The sequence below is a fragment of the Falco rusticolus genome, chromosome 18 (genome assembly GCF_015220075.1).
Source record: "Falco rusticolus isolate bFalRus1 chromosome 18, bFalRus1.pri, whole genome shotgun sequence".
Lineage (NCBI taxonomy): Eukaryota > Metazoa > Chordata > Aves > Falconiformes > Falconidae > Falco > Falco rusticolus.
Genome location: NC_051204.1, coordinates 3,125,547 through 3,142,395, shown reverse-complemented (window position 1 = coordinate 3,142,395; position 16,849 = coordinate 3,125,547). Strand labels below are relative to the sequence as shown.

General features: G+C 61.9%; 1 protein-coding gene across 1 annotated transcript; it reads right to left on the bottom strand.

The window, feature by feature from the left end:
- Positions 1-503: 503 nt before the first annotated feature.
- On the bottom strand, positions 504-16,259 carry STAT3 (signal transducer and activator of transcription 3). The gene is given in 25 exon segments (XM_037411232.1): positions 504-853; positions 954-1,066; positions 1,392-1,434; positions 1,733-1,948; positions 2,329-2,468; positions 2,788-2,882; positions 2,972-3,024; positions 3,246-3,381; positions 3,539-3,561; positions 3,564-3,636; positions 3,732-3,815; positions 4,022-4,069; positions 4,151-4,244; positions 4,390-4,419; positions 4,690-4,749; positions 5,509-5,598; positions 5,724-5,882; positions 6,293-6,444; positions 6,635-6,729; positions 7,155-7,236; positions 7,321-7,416; positions 7,844-7,942; positions 8,103-8,247; positions 8,846-8,992; positions 16,153-16,259. Coding segments are annotated over 24 exon segments (2,310 nt in total). The 5' UTR covers positions 8,974-8,992; positions 16,153-16,259; the 3' UTR covers positions 504-797.
- Between the last annotated feature and the right edge of the window lie 590 nt (positions 16,260-16,849).

Genomic DNA, 16,849 nt, shown 5'->3' with positions numbered 1-16,849 from the left:
GGGCATCTTTGCACCGAAGCGAAACCCCTCACCCCAGCAGGAGCCCCGGGGCCAGCCAGATCCCTGTGCCCGCAGCGGGAAGCCGGTGGCAAGCCCAGGTGGCCACCGAAACTCCCTGCTCCCAGCGAAGCCCAGGCTGAGCCCATCAGGAGCGTTGCCCTCCCTGCTCCCAGCGAAGCCCAGGCTGAGCCCATCAGGAGCGTTGCCCTCCCTGGGCTCAGCCACCTCGCAGCTCCGAGGCGTGCGCTGCTCCTCCTGGCCAAAAGCGGAGCCCAAGGTGTCGGGAGGAGAGCCCCCTGCCCTCCGCCAGCACTGGGAGGGCGGCTGGGGCAGTGCAAGGCAGACCCCCGCCCCTGCAAAACGCATCAGGTCCACGCTGGGGGCAAATCCGGGGGTGTAAGATCGTCACAGGCTTTTGGACTCTTGGCAGTCAGGAAAGCAGCTTTCAACAGCAGGCAGCGCGCCCGGGGCTGCAGGAGCGTCTGTAAAAACTGAGGCTGCGGTCGGAGGCTAATAGGCACTTGAATGAGCAAAACAATAATAAAAAAAAACTGTTACGGAAGGAAATAGAAAAAGATTCATCCCCCCCCCTCCCCCCGAAGAGACGAACGGCACCACCCTGGAGAGGGGGGGGTGTTCATTTGGGTCAAACAAGGAACAGTGGCAAGGCCCCCGGCCCCCAGCTCCATCTGAGGAAAGGTCCAGAGCGACCGTGACCGAGCCAGGTGAGAGCGGGGGGGCTCTTCGGAGGCGGGGAGCCCGAGCCCTGGCTGGACCCCGCGAGCGCTGGCAGCACCTCACATGGGTGAAGACGCACACTCCGGGGTCAGCTCCATGTCGAAGGTCAGCGACTCTGCAGGGAGACGTGGCCAGAGGTTACAGGGTCCGTGGGTGGCTGTGGCCAGGACCCCCCCACCCCCCCTCCCCCGGGTACCGCGACCCACCGGACTCACCGAACTGCCCCCCCGCGTTGGCCTCTGCTCCCTCGCTGTTGTTGCCGAACTGCATGAGCGAGTCCAGGGTGCGCGGGGACATGGGCAGGTCGATGGTGTTGCTGAAGGAGGTGCTGTCCCAGGGAGGAAGGGAAAAGCACAGAAACCTGCGGCGTCAGGGCTTGGCCCCAGCTCTCCGACACCCCCTCTCCCCCCGCGACAGGCCCCAGGGCATGGCACAGCTGGTCCCAAGAGCTCTCCGGAGGAAAGGGGCCCCAGGAGGGGAGGAAGAGGCTGCGGTCAGGGCAGCAAGCTGGAGCTTGGCTCAGCCCCGGCCGTCCCCCAGCCCGGCTGCGAGCCTCACGGTGCCCAGGCAGAGCCTAGGCAGTGGTGGGAAGAGACACCCACCCCCCCAAGCGATGCCCCCTAGTGCTCACAGATGCCCCCAGGAACACTCACGGGGTGACGCAGATGAATTTGGTCTTCAGATACGGAGCAGCACCTGCAGAAGAGCGAGAAGCCTCGTCACCAGCTGCCGGAGGGGGAACCCTGCTCTGCTCCCACTCCGGAGCGTCAACCTGCGCACAGCCCCTGCCACCCTACGGGGACCCTGCCACCCCACGGGGACCCTGCCACCCCACGGGGACCCTGCCACCCCACGGGGACCCTGCCACCCCACGGGGACCCTGCCACCCAGGGACCAGCACAACGCCCTGGCTGGTGACAGCTCTTCCAGCAGTGCTGTCCCTGGAGCCTCCCACTGACGCAGGAGCCGCGCTGGAGCGTAGAAAGTCAACGACTACCTGAGTCAGTAGCTTCAGAGTGCTCCTGGCTCTCAGAGCGGCAGTACTTCCCAAACGCCTCCTCCTTGGGGATGTCTGGGTACAGGTACACCAGGGGGGACACCAGGATGTTGGTGGCATCCATGATTTTGTAGCCCATGATGATCTCCGCAAACGACATGTTGTTCAGCTGCTGCTTGGTGTAAGGCTCCACAGACTGGATCTGGGTCTTCCCTGTACAAGGAGACTTCTGACACAGGGCAGGACACTTGTGCCCCCCCCCCGGGAAGAGGCAGGGCCTTCCTCAAACACCCCAGGGACAAGATCAGCAGGCTGGGGCCGTGCTCAGCACCCAGCAGACCACGGGGCAGGATGGGGACCTGCCAGGTGGTTTCAGTGCTGTGGAAAACTGCCCATGGGCAGCACGGGGGCAGGGACACCCAGGAGGCAGAGACAAGCAAAGGGCACCCAGGCTCTAAGAGTTAACCCAGGCAGAGGGCTTGTCAGGGCAAGGACAAACAAGTGTCTCGGGGGGTTCCAAGCCCCCTTTGTAGCCAGGAACACTGGCCGAGCAAAGCACCGTACCCAGGGTGGTGAGGGCAAGAGCAACATACCACTGATGTCCTTCTCCACCCATGTGAAGGTGATGCCGCCTTCCTTGCTGCTCTCGCTGAACCGCAGCAGGAAGGTTCCCGGGGGCTTGGTGCTCAGGATGGCTCGTTCCCGCTCCTTGCTGATGAACCCCATGATGTACCTGGGCAGCAGGAGGCGAGGAGAGCAAGGGCGGGTCAGGACACCGGGGCAGCAGGATGTCAACACCGCCAGCTCTCTGCACAGCAGCAGGCCAGCGGCAGGACCTGGCCTGGCCACCAGTAAAACCACTGACATTTTAAGGATTCCCCAGTGGGTTTTCACTCTGGACCAGCCAACAGGGCCTGGACAGAAAAAGCATCCCAGAAGAGCCCACCTGCACCTGGAGAAGGCACCCCACCCCACCCGGACAGGACTTGTGGGACCCCTCCCAAGGCCCAGCCCGCCCAAGGGTCTCCGGACCGACGCTGGCAGAGGCTCACCCTTCGTTCCACAGCGCCAGGATGTACTTTTTCACCAAGTCAATGATGTTGTCCAGCCAGACCCAGAAAGAGAAGCCTTTGCCAGCCATGTTCTCCTGAGGAAGAGAGCAGAAAGGCTGTGAGCAAGGCCTGGAGAAAGGGAACAGCCAAGGGAAGGGGCTCAGGGGAAGGGAGGGAGTTATACCTTGCAGAACTTGGCCCAGGTGATCTGACAGCCAGAGTAATTCACACCTGGCCCTGGCAGAGAACAGGAACATCAACATTTAGATAGAGCTGTCCTTCCAAAGATACCATTTCCAGGGAGCAGCCCCTGGTTTGTATCATTTGGGAGAAAGCCAAGCAGGTGAAAGCTATGGCTCCTCTCCCAGACATCACCATCTTGCTCCTGTATTGCATTTACAGATGGGGAGCCACCCCGAGGGACAGCAGGGACGGGCAGGACACCCACACTGACTTACCTAGAAGTTTTTCTGCCAACGTCGTCAGCTGCTCGATGCTGAGGCCGCGCTTTGTGGTGGAGGAGAACTGCCAGCTCAGCACCTCTGCCACCTGGTCCCAGGTCCCGATGGGGGGCTTGGTGAAGAAGTTCACATTCTGCACAAAGGAAAACAGCCCTGAGCAGGACACGGGACAGAAGCAGGGCCAGGTCCTGCCCCAGCCCCATTCCTAGGCCGCCTCTCCCTGCTGGGACCTCTGGTCCCCAAACCTGCGCTGCTGCTCTGCCAGCTGCCACCACAGCGCTGGGCCCTACCTTGGGGTTGTTGGTCAGCATTTGTACCACAGGATGGACGCCCAGGCATTGGGCATCTGGCAGATGTTGGAGATGACCACCACAGGCAGCGAGTGGGTCTGCAAAGACAGGGTGTGAGCACAGGCTCAGACATCTCCCAGGGCTCCTCCGCACCCAGGCCCATGGCAGGGACAGGCAGTGACCCACAGCTCACCTCCAGGTCGATCTTCAGACCCTGGTGATACACCTCTGTCTCAAAGGTGATGAGGTGCAGCTCCTCGGTGACGATCAGCGAGGCCTAGGGTGGAAGAGGACACAATAAGCACACAGCAGGCGCCTGCCCTTGGCCCGACACGTGGCCATTGGGCCCAGCACTGCTGCTCAGGTCTGGGTGGAGGTGCCTGCAGACACCCCCGCTTGGGGCAGGGCTCCTGCTTCCCCTCACAGCTCAGCTGTGAGACAGGGAGCAGAGCTGCCAGCAAAGGGACCCCCCCCAGCACTTACATCGCAGTTGGCTCTGCCTCCATTACCACACCGCTGCTCCCGCAGGGTCTGCGGGGAGAGGGAACAGGCTGAAGCAACACAGTGACAGCACTGGCCTTACAGGAGCAGCCGAGAGCTCGTGGTACCTACCAGGTGCTTGAACTCTGCTGAGAGGCTGCCGTTGTTCGACTCCTCCATGTTCATGACTTTGGTGTTTGTCCCCAGGATGTTAAACTTCCGCGACCTCGAAAGAAGAAAGGCAGAGCATGGCTGGCAGGGCTCTCCCCGAGTGAACGTACAGTAGGATGTTTGCCAGGGTTAAAAGCAGAAGCAAGAAAAAAAAAAACCCAAACAACCCAAAAAACAACACAAACCAACATTGCACCTACCCCCGAAGTGCTGCAACATCCCCGGAGTCCCTAGGAAAGGAGAGAAACACCCGGTCACGGCCATGGCCTTCCCAACCTGATGCAGACAAGCTGGTGTGCAGGGCTGGCAGCATCGTAAGTCCCACAAGCTCCCCAGGCTGCCCCCCACATGGGAATGAATCCTTGGGACCCAGCGCCACCCTGCACCCCCTCTTCTACTGGGGGTCACGCCAGTAAATGGAGCCTGACCCAATGGCAGCAGGAACGAATCCCTCTCCAGTAACCCGCCCAGCACCACCACGATCAGAGCATGGGACTCACTTGTCAATGCAGACTTTAATTTTCAGCTGATAGTTCAGCTCTGGAAACTTGACCAACAACCTGCAAAGAGTCAGCAGACGCAGAGCGTGAGCATCCAGCTCGTGCTAACAACTCCGGTTGAACACAGCATCTGGCACAGGCTGCAGGACAGCAGTGCTGCGTGCATCCCCCAGCAGGCAGCTCCACGGTTCACACCACGGAGTTCACAGGGGCATTACCCAGCTCCTCCGGCATCCCTGAGCCCACCTGTGACATATCAGCCGTGACACCTGTCCCCAGAACCAGGGAAGGTGCTGATGCTCCCCCGAGCACCCCGAGGAGGGCTTGTTTTGGCTGCTGACTGCCCACACAGGGCAAACATCTGCTCTGAACAAACGCCCTCCACAGTGTTCTGTGGCCAGATGCTGCCACATGCCAAGGGGGCAACAGGGACACAGCCAGGAGATGGTGAAGAAGGTCCAGGCAGAGCCCTGTGTCAGGGAGGCTCTCTCTGCAGAAGCTGGCAGGGAACATGGGCCAGCTGAGAGGCAGCCAGGGACGTGCTGACACTTCCTGCCGCCCACCGGCATTTACCAGAACCCCGGCTGCCTCCAGGAACGCAGCCCAGCCCCCACCAGCAGCCTCCATCCCTGCACTGAGTCACACAGGCAGCACTGCAGCAGGACCAGCCTTCTGGGATGCGCTCCCTCCCAGCACCAGCGCTCCCCAGGCAAGCCGAGGCTGCATCTGCACCAGCATCTCCCAAGGAGAGCGATCCTGCTTCATTTTCCCCTTTCCCTCGCCTGCAGCGCAGCAGGATAGCGGGAGCCAGGCACCCACCTGACTTTGGTGGTGAACTGCACCCCAGTTTTGATGACCAGGGGGGTCGGGTGCATGGGCATGCAGGGCTGCCTCTCCACGACAAAAGCACTGTGGGGGGAAAGGCACAAGAGCCACAGTCAAACCTCAGACCCCCCGCCCAGCACACTCCCTGCCCACCCCTCCATCCCCTGTGACCAGGGGACTGCCCACAGCTCGCCCCCAGCCCTCAGCACCTTTTCATCAGGTTCCTGAAGAGCTCCACAATCCGCTCCTCCAGCATGGGCCGGTGTTGGACAATTGGGTCACCCTTGTAAGACACTTTTTGCTGCAGTTCTTCCAACTTCTTGATCTGCTGCCGGGTTTGTAGCTGTGATTCGGCAAGAGAGGTTATCCTAGGGGAGCAGGAAGAACCAGCGTCAGCTCTGGCCGCCAAGCCCTGCACGGTCCCAGCCCGCAGAGCCTTCCTCTCCCCTCACTTGTGCAACAGAGGATGCTCTCCATACCAAACCAGCAGAAAACAGAACACGTCTATGGCTCCCAGCCCAGTTTTTTCTAAGCCATGCATCACAAAAGAAACCTGCACATGCCCAAATTCTGCAGAGACACACCAGGAACTTCTCACAGCAGCCCTGAAGTCCCACAGGCCTGTGGCTAACCATCCCAGCACTATGGGTTCTGTTTATGCGTGCTGGCATCAGAAGCCATTTTGCAAGGATGCTTCCAGAAGCAAAGAGCTCATTTCCACGGAGGTGTCCGACTACCACCTCTCTAGGGACTGATGCAACCCCCAGCCAGCTCTCACCAGTTCTCAAGCCGGTCTAAACAGATATTCGGTGGGCCGCCAATGCAGGCGATCTGCTGCCGCCTCTTCCAGTCTGCCAATTCCTCATCTGCCAGCATCTTCTGCACGTACTCCATGGCTGACAGCAGCCCGGCCAGCTCGCTCACAATACCCTGTCAAAAAGGAAAGCAGAACACCCTCTGACTCCCTTCGAGATCTGCAAGTTTTACGTTCACAGACAAGGAAGAAGTGGCCCAGGGCTACGTTTCTAGCGCTGCTCTCAGTTCTGACCACACAGGAACACCAAACTCACACCCCAGAAAAAGGGCACCGCTGCACCCCAGGGCCAGCTCCACCACATACCCTTCGCATTTGGTCCAGCGCCGTGAGCATCTGTTCCAGCTGCTGCATTTTCTGCCGGGTCACGGACTGATTGTTTCCATTCAGATCCTGCATGTCTGTGCAGAAAGGTGGGAAAGCTTCAGCCACACACATGGACTCCTCCTGCCCTTCCAAGCCTCGCACAAACAAAAAATTTCCACCACAAAGGAGCCGGCACCCCAGGATCCCTTCAATAGTTAGGGAGCAATCTCACACAGCCTCTAAGCACCTTGCTGCTGGCTTTCCTGCACACAGGGCAGCCCTATCACCTCCACAAGCCATTTCTTGTTCCAGGCAGAGGAGCTCTGGTTCTACTCCCCTGGAGGCAACGTGAGCGGCAGAACAGAGGACGAGGTTTCTCCAATTGCCATGCAAATGCCCTGAGCCTAGGCCACCCTTCTGGCTCGGAGAGGAGGCACCGGGAGGGCTGGAACATGCCCTCCAGCAAGTTTCCTTGCAGGAACACACTTTGTTTTGCCAGATGCTAATGAGCTTCCATTACCTCCTTGGCTTTTCAAAGTCTTGTAGTTAAAATCAAAGTCATCCTGGAGATTCTCCACCACTTTCATCTTCTGCTCCAGATCCTGCAAGGCAAGAGATGTGGATTTATTCGAAGCACTAAATCACCACGGTGAGGAAAGGAGAAGGTGCCTAGGCAGCACACATACCTGCACCCTCTTCCTCACATCCTGCAGATGCTGCTCCAGCATCTGCTGCTTTTCGGTCACTACCGCCGCCGTGGGATGTGTTGCCTGTCCCCCTTGCTGCAGAGGGGACAAGGAGGGCATTAGAACATGACCCAGGGATGCTCCCCTCCCAGCCCGAGGTCTTGCAGGAAGGGTCTTCATCCCCACACAGGAGCCAGGGCAGCTGGCTGCTTGCTCGCAGCGTCAGCTCCAGGGGTGCACAGCAAGGCGCATGGAGCGGGGCACAGCCCACGCAAGGGGCAAGAGGAGAGAGGGATGCACGAAGCTAATAGCAACCCCAGGCAGAGCGCGCCCAGGCCGCAGCGCGGAGAGCAGAAGCTATCAGCCACTGCAGCTGGACCATCCCTCAGCACAAAGCAGCTTTTGTTGCGGAAGGAAGCAAGTGGGGAGCTTCAGACTGCAGCTGCCCTTCACTGCCCAGGACCCGCACAGCACCACCGGGTGGGCAGTGGGACAGCGGCCCCAGGACACCCAAGCCACTGACCTGGGCTGCTGCAGCAGCCGTCTGGAGGAGCCGGGACTCTTCCCACAGGCAGCGGGCCACGATGCGGGCTATTTCCATCGGCTTCTCCAAGTATCTGCTCTGTAAAAGGTTCAAACCCCCAAGGTCAGCAGGTACAACGTAACTCCTGGGATCCCCCCACCCCTTAGGGCTGTGGGTCCTGAGCTGTGCCAAGAACCTGTTGGCCTTCCACAGGCTCCCCCCATGCCTCCCCCTGACAAACCAGCACTTCCCACCTCACCTGCAGGAACTGCTTGATGCGCCGCAGGTTGTGCTGGTACAAGACGTTGGACTCCTGCAGGAAGCGGCTGTACTGCTGGTCGATCTCCCCTAGCAGGTTGTGGAACACCAGCGTGGCATGCGACTCCTTGCTGGCAGCGTACGCCCTGTGCGAGGGAGGGCAGAGTCGTGGGTGCCCGGCACAGGGGAAGGGGCAAGGCAGCGCGGCTCTGCTCACACCCGCCATCCCCTGCGCCATTTAACACCCCAGCCATCTTCCTAATCTGCACCAGAGAAAGAGCCAGAGCAGCCCTGACTCGCTTCATGCCAATAAACCGAACCCTCAGACCGTGCCCACGAGGGCAGGGTGACAGAGAGGTTTGGGATCCAGGCTTAGAGCCTGGCCTTAAGCCAGGCAGACAGCGCATGCAAGTGCCTCACCAGTCCCAAGCGCTCTCTGAACTGGATCCAAGAATCGGTGCTCTGTGTCAACTTAGTTTTCAATAGAGGTCAACGTAAGTCAGCCCTGGATGGGGACACCTCCGCTTCGGAGCTTCCCCCTCTTCTGGGCCAGGGTCTGACACCGTGCGCACAGAGTCCCGCTCCCCTTGGCGCCACATGAGCCTCGGGGAGGAAGACCGGTCCTGCCGCATCAAGACCCCAGGGAAAGCGGCAGAGCTCCTCCAGACCACCTTGGAGCCTGCTGCCAGCCCAGGGTGGGTGTCCTGAGCAAAGTCCCCACATCAGCGTTTTGCAAGGTCTTACCAGTCCTGGCTCTCAATCCACGGGGCCAGGAACTGCCGGAGCTCCATGGGAAAGCTGTCGCTGTAGAGCTGGTGGAGCTGCTCCAGGTACCGCGTGTCGAGCTGCTGCAGCTGGTTCCACTGCGCCATCCTGGCCACCTCCGGAGACCTGGTGGGATGGGGACATGTGCTGCTCGGAGCTGGCACCCGGGAGCTCCGGGCTCCCTCCTGCCAGCCGCTCGGCACGACGCAGCCGTGAGCACTGCTCTCCTTTGGGGGGGCTGGAACCAGACACACCAGGGCTCGGGGCACACGGCTCCAGAGGGCTGATGTGGGCACCGGCCGGGCAGTGCCCATCCCTCCAAGGGCAGCACGGGGCCAGGCGGCTGCTGGGTGCGCAGCTCCAAGCCCACGACACTGCACAGCCCCAGCGCACACAGAGGGATGAGCCCGTGTCCCCGCGGAGCCGACCACACATCTAGGAGCTCGCTCCTGTTCAGCGAAACCCACCCTGACGTGGTGGCCACGGGACCAGCTCAAGGAGCCTTGGAACTGGCACTGGTTTGTGCCTCCAGGCTGCGCTCCGGCAAGGCAAGAGCAACTGCCAGCACCGGCACCCACAGGTGGGCCTGGGTCAAGGGAAGGTGGAACCACAGACCGAAAGTGCATCACTCGTGCAGGAATAATGGCACGTACGCCTGGGGGAAGGTGGGGAAGGAGCCAGAGGGCTGCAAGAAGAGCCCTTTTCACCCCACTGACATCTGTGCCCCGGTGCCCCTGGCAGCACAGGATGCGGCCACGCAGCCTCATCTGCCTGCAAGGGTGAGTGGCAAAGCAGCCAGAGCACCAAAACAGGGGGCCCAGCAGCATCGCTCCATCCCGAGAACTCAACTCAAAATCCAGCCAAAGGCGAGGGCAGAGGGCAGCTTCAGCCCCAGCCCAGCTCCCCCCGGCTGCCCGGGCGAGCCACCCGAGGAGAGCGGCAGCAGAAAGGCTGCGCTCCAGCCGCCCCGGCTGCAAAGCTGAATAAAGCCCAGATTCTGACTCATTCTCTTTTCACCACGTCATGAAATTAATCCAAAACATCTGAGATGAGAAGAGCAGAGCTCACGCTGGCACTGGCAGCCGGTGACCATTATTCGCAGCAGACTGCAGGAGCGCAGCAGGCAAGCCCTGCCTGCCGAGCTCAGCCCCATCCTCTCCCACCCCGGCGGAGGCTCTCGCAGCCCACAGACCCCGGGGGCTCGGCAGGGGCACAAGCCCGCAGGTCTGGAGGTGCAGTCCCAAGCAGGTCGGGCCAGATGCAGCCGCTCTTACAAACCCAGATGGGTAGGAAGCCTCGATGCACGCTGCTCCTCACGCCGCAGGGTCAGATCAGAGTTGAAAGTCGGGTTGCAGGCAGCTCCCAACACCATCCAACCCCTCGGGCTTGCGCCGAGCTGCACAGGAGCTCCCCAAGCACAGGGAACGCAGCTCTGGGCTTGCCTTGAGCTGAGCTTCTCTCCACCTGGCCTCAGCCTGGTGAGCACCGAGCATCCCCGCGTGGCAGCACGCTTCCCAAGCGCCTGCCTTCAGCAAAGCTTTCTCCTAGAGAGAGGCATCATTTCCCAGAGCTTTCCTACCTCCTTTCCGGGGGGAGAGGGAGAGGCCTTGGGCATGTAGGTCACTAGTGACAGGTACAAGGCTTTAATGTGGTGCCAATATCTTCCAGGCACCCTCCAGCCAGACAGTGCACATGCCTGCCTCTGCTCCGGGAGGCTGGGAAGGAGCTGCAGAGCTTACAGTAAGTGCAGAAGGCGGAGACTGCCAGGAAACAACAGAAACAAGGAAGGGGCAACTTCTGAGTTAGCAAGTTGTGTATCGATGGAAATCAAAGCAACGCTAACGAGGGGACAGCAAGCTGTGCTCAGCAAGCGGAGGCACAGAGCTCTGCTTGACAGCGGCAGAAAGCCACTGCCCTGCAGAAAGCAGTTTGCTTTTCCCCAAAGGTCACTGCAGCAAGTGACGTGCCAGCTGGGCTTTGGGGATGGCCAGGCAGCCGGCACAGCAGCAGCCAGCACAGCCGGTGCTGCAGGAGCAGGCGAGGGGGCTGGCACCAGCCACAAGTGCCAGGCTGGCCCTGGGCTCCGATGAGGGCACCGCACTCCACCCCGCAGCAGGAGCCTGCTGCAGCTTCTGCAGGAGCAAACCACCGAGGCAGAGCAGCTCCGAGGAGCCAGTGCAAAGGAAATCACAGCGAATGCGTCAGGAGGTGCAAAGGTCTGGGAACAGGAGGGGTGCCGGGAAGCACAGAGCAGCGGCCGGCAAGCAGAGCTTTGCTCAGCAAGGAGGCAGATGGGGGGAAGGCTGTGCCACCCCTCAAAATGGGATTTACTCCCCTCCAGCAGACCAGACTGCTCTGCCCTGCACCCCAGGCCAGGCTGGAAGCAGGTGAAAACAAGATGACCAGACCCCAGCCCACAGCCAGAGCAGCTGCTCCACGCAGGAGCCAGGCAGGCTTTCATTAGGCAAGACAGAAATTTATAAAACCTTAACAGCAACTAAGACTTCCCCGGACACACAGCAGCATCAGGAGCTTTGACCTTTGCCTAGGAGCTGGGTGCTTGTGCAGATTTCCAGCAGCACAAAAGGGGCCCACAGGCACCCTGCAGCTGCCCCCCTGCCCCAGCCCCCCATGCCCAGCACAGAGAGCTGGGTTTCACTAGCAGTTTCTCCAAGATGCGCCCATGGATCAGATCCCCGACGCTTCCAGCACCGCTGTATGTCGTGCTCTTCTGAACTCTGCTGCACGCAACTCTTTTCCCCATTTCTGGGGGAAAAAAAACCATTCCTGGATGCTTTTTGTACAAGGAGAGAGGGGGAACATCCTGCTGTGGACTGAGACACCAGGGAGAAGACAGACACTGGTACTTGACATGGAGTTAAAAGAGGTTTTTAGAACTTCAGAATATTGAATAGCCCCAAAACCAGGAGCGACATGGGCAGGACGCTAACTTTGAAGTATAACCCTCTGGTGCAATCCTCAGGGAAGGCCACGTGAGCCAAGCCTGCTTTCAATGGAGGAGTAAGTGAAAGGGAAGGGGCAGACACAGACCCGTGCAAGAGCCTGTGAGGAACAGGCACTCCTTCAGCCTCGGAATAAGACCTGGCTTGATGCGACAGGGCCCTTGCGACCCTGTAACTTTTGCTTTCTGCAACTGCAGGCCAAGAAAGGCTGGGCCCTCAGCCACGGTTCAGGGCTGCGTACTGGGCACCACAGAGCCCCCGTTTCACAGTGGGTTCAGCTCTCTGCTGGCTGTTGGTCCTGTACGGTGCTCACAGCCCTTTTAACTTGGCCCTGGGGGTGACTACTGCAGCATGAACCACATGGTGCTGCTTCTGGGAGGGGAAAAAAAACACAACAAATACACGGGCCAGGCAAGAGCTGAAAACCTACAAGTCACCCGAGTGCTCTGTGTGGCCGGTGAGCTCAGCAATCTCATTTCCTATTGCACCACCGCGGCAGCACCCCCACGCACGGAGGGGGCTGCACCAGCCTGTCCAGGAACAGCTGCTGCCCCAGCCCATCTCCTCCCAGAGCAGCATCCCCAGCCCTGAGCCCAGGACCTGTGCTGCTGGGGCATCACCCTCCCACAGGAGCCGCTTCCCAGGCGGCCACTGGTGCCGAGCAGCTCATGGATGGACGAAGCTGCGGTAGCTGAACCAGACACCACTTCCCTGGATCAAGATCCAAACAGATCTTCCAGAAGAAAGACACAATCTGAATATTTCAGTACCAAAGCCCCAATCTGCAGAGCACCAAAAGGCCAAAAGCAAAGCCCCCAGGCTGCCATGCAGCATTTGGACGGGAATCGGCCACTTCTCGATGCCACAAATAGCTGCAGGACAAGCCACCATGGCAGCCCAGGCTCCTGCTCAAGCGCAAGATCCTCCCCGCTGCAGCGCATGCTCCGCAGCTGCAGGAAGCCGGCGCCCTGCCAGGGCCCCAGCACCACACGCCGTCGTACCTATCCCTGAAAAACAGAACTAACATGCAGCGGAACACGAGCTGCTCTGCCGCTTCCCACCGCGGGCATCTCCTCGCAAGACGAGAGGGCGAGGAAGTCACTGCAGCCCGCGTGCACAAGCGCGGAAGAACCAAGGCAGGCTCGCCCCGCACGGGAGCGGAGCAGCAGCCAGCAGGGACGGTCACTGCCTGCTAGCTGTGCCTGCAGCCAGCCCAGGGAGGACACAGTCTGTGCTCGCCATTCCCAGGGGCCCTGCTGCACCCACTTCTCACCTCGAGGGATCTCTCAGCAGAAGCAGCAGATCACACCATGTTTTTATGGCCCCCAGCTCAATCGGAGCCGAAGCTGGCAAAGGCTCCACATGCTGCCGCAAGAGCAGCGGGCTGGGAAGAGCCTCGAGACGTGCTTTCCTAGAAGAGCAGAGCCAGCTCTGCGGCAGTGGGTGACAGGAGGGGACCCCCCCCGGGGAGGGGGCCCTGCGGTGGAGGCTTCCCAGCCCATGTCGAGCCAGGGGAGGATGTGGGAAGGCAGGACCGGCTGGAAGCAGGAAGCGGTCAGGAAGGAGCTGAAAGTCTCCTCTCCCTCCAGAAAGGCTGAGAGGACACAGCACGGAGCTCCAGCTCCTCCCAGCATCAACAGGAGGCAGCCAGAAGCACGGACTGTCCCAAAGGGGAAGGGTCCCTGCCATGCTCCTTACTGTTGCAGTCACCAGCGTTAGGGAAACTCTGACCTCAGCTCCGAAACCCTGTGCAGGAGCCTCTCCCCAGCCAGCCCCACCGCTGGGAAGCCTCCCTTGTCTGGGTTTCAAGATCTGAGGGTTGAACCTTTCCGATTCCGCTGGGCTTGCCCGTCTCTGCGGTTAGCCTCTCCTCCTGTCTCTGGAACGGAGCCAGGGAGCAACCAACACGGCCAGGGCCAAGCACAGCATGATGCAAGCCCACAGGGTAAACACGCTGTCCACAGCTCGGAGCAAAGCTGCTAAAAGTAGCTCAAGAGCTAAAGTTCATCTTTCTTTAGCTCCCCTGCAAGGGCAGAGCACAAGAGCCAGGCCTGAGCTGTGTGGTGCCACCGGCAGCTGGGGACAGCTCTGCACACTCCCAACAGCCTTATTCAGATCAAGGCTGCTGCCCTGGAAGCAATCCCGCCGCTGCCTTCCATCCGCCTTCTCATTCCGGGGAGCACCCCTCACTTGCACCCCCAAAACAAGCAACGACCCCCGGGGCACAGCATACAGGGGGAGTCACTTGGGACTGTGGCACTCCTCGTCCCCTGCAGTGCCACAAGCAGGACAAAGCTCGGTTACGGATAGCACTGCATGGGTCACGTTCACAGAGTTATCACCGTCGGGAGCATCACAGACTCATGACAGATGCCATCAGCACCGCCTCAGAGGCTTTCCAACAAGGAGTGACACCAGGCCCTCGCTTCCACACAACCATCATCAGGCTGACAAAAAACTGCTCTTCTACAACAAAGCAGCTAATTGCTCCAGGCAAACACAAGAGCAAGTTTTGAAAAGGCTATTAGAACTTGGCTGTGTTCCTCTGGAGCGTTTTCAAAGCCAGCCCCGGAGGTGGAAAAACACGCAGCGACACAGAGGTTTGCGAAAGCAGCGTGACAGCACAGGGCAGAGGGAGGCTCCGGGCGACCTCGTAGCCACAGTGCCGAGTTGCCCGATCGACCCACACACCACAGCTGGCTGTTCCTCGTGGCAGCTCAGGAGGTCTCCAGAGTCCATCCCAGCATGTAACTCCTGTTACAGGAGCTGCGAGGGATGCCATCACCACCCCTGTCCCTGGGCAGAGGATGCCCAGCCGCACACTCCTCCTGCCCTCTGCCACCACCGCCCGCAGCTCTGACAGATCCCCAGGAAGCAGCAGAAGAGGCTCCACTGGGGAGCGACGGCGACAGCGATCACCTTCAGGGTGGAAACGGAGTCAACTGCCCCGACATGCACACACAGGCAGGGCCGGTTTCCCCACAGATGCAGAAGGGACCTTCTCCAGAGCAGGCCCAGGGCAGCCCACCCTCCTCCCCCCACCCCACCAGCCCTCCAGCTGTGCCCCTGCAATGGGCGCACACAGGGGGGGCACAGGCAGCCTGTGGAACAAGCCTCACACACAGCGTTGTGCCGAGCGGTGGGAAGCCGAGGGGCAGAGGGGAGGTGGGCAGAGCTGCCAGCCCCCACAGAGCACTCGAGCAGCTCGGGCACACGGCTCGCATTCCCCCCGTGATGCGGAGCCTAACAGGTCTGCTCCGCACCTCGGCCACGCTGCAGCGCACCCACCGCCTGTAGGACGGCTTCAGACTGAAGCCTGCTCCAGGCAGGCAGCCCCAGGCGAGCGGTTCTGTTCGGGGGGGGGGCGGTAAAGCTGCAGCCTGGAGCTCCCAGCTCTGTTGGAGACATCAGCCAGGTCTTCAAGCCTCAGTCCACCCAGGTGCCGGACCTCCAGCTAGGCTTTCTGTCTTGGTTACACATCATTTCGTCAGCACAAACACCTCACGGCTGCGACCGGCTGTATCAGCCTCTGCCCCAAACCCCGTCCCACAGCACACGGGCCCGACAGCCGCTCACCATCCCAGCCTCACCGCAACCGGACCGGGCAGCAGCTCCTCCAGCCCCGCCAGCCTGGATGCGTTCCCCTCTCTGAGAAGCCCACTCGGGCTGGGGGTGGTGGGTTGTCAGCCCGCTTCACCGGCGGGCCCAGCCCCCGGACCCCGCAGGCAGGGACGGTGATGCCAGCACCGCAGTGGGTCGAAGCCTTGTCGGCTCCGGGGAGCTGCCCCTGCCGGGCCAGGGCCTGCTGGGCGCCGCGGGAAGGGCAGAAATCCCGTCTGCTGTAAGACCAGAGGATTAGGTTAATTACTGCCTCCGTAATTAGGGCTCCCCGGGAGCACAGGGTGCTGCCCTCACCTGCTCCCGCCGGCGGCAGGGCCAGGCCGCGGTGGGAGCTGCCGCCTCCCAACGAAAGGGAACCCGCGGGCCCCGACAGTAGGGCCGGGCCCCGAACCGGAGGCGGGGGGGGGGGTCCGGGAAAGACTCCCCCGCCGCGACTGCGCCCCCCGCCCCCGCACACAGCTGGCAGGCCGCAGGCGCTGCGGGAGCAGCCGTGCCCTCCGTCCCCCGCTCAGCCCCACCGCGCTGCGAGGCCTCGGCCCCGCGGCAGCGCCCAGCCCCGGGGCGGGGACGGGGACACCGGGCCCGCGCTCCCCGGTGCCAACCGGCCCGCGGGGCCCAGCGCCATCGGGCCCGGTGCCATCTGGCCCGGCGGCCCTGGCCGAGCCCCCCGGGGCCGGGCGCCCGCCCCCCATCCGCGCTCACCGGCGGTCCCGGACGGGGCGGGGCAGCGGCTCCCGGTACCGGCGACGATCGCGTCCGGACCCTGCGCGAATGACGAGAAACCTGCTGCCCGCCCGGCCCCGCCCCTTACGTCACGCCGAGCGCGACCAATAGCGGCGCGACGCTCCTGCAGCCCCGCGAGGGACGGGCCCTGATGGCCAATCAGCGCGGCCTCCCCGCCATACGTCACGGCTCGCGGCGGCGCGGGGGGGCTGCCCCCTGCCGGCTGTTCCCGGATGGCGCCGCCTCCCGCCGCGGGGCGGTGCTGAGGGGGGGGCGCGGCGGGGGGGGGCGGCAGCTGCCGGGAACGGCCGTGCGGGAAACTCAGCTGGGTTCCGGGCAGCGCCGTGACGTCAGCGCGGGCCGCGGCCGCCGCCACCGCCTCTTAAAGGGGCAGCGCCACCCGCGCCGGGGGCCCGGCAGCGACCTCGCGTGGGGCAACGGGCAGCGGCTTCGCGTGGGGCAACGGGCATCAGCCACGCGTGGGGCAGTGGGGCCCGGTCCCTGTGTGGGGTGATGGGCATCAGCCACGCGTGCGGGAATGGGCCCCAGTCCCCACATGGGGCAATGGGCATCAGCCACACGTGGGGCAATGGGCCCGGGTCCCTGCGTGGGGCAATGGGCATCAGCCACACGTGGGCCACTGGGACCTGGTCCCCATGTAGGGCGACGGGTCAGC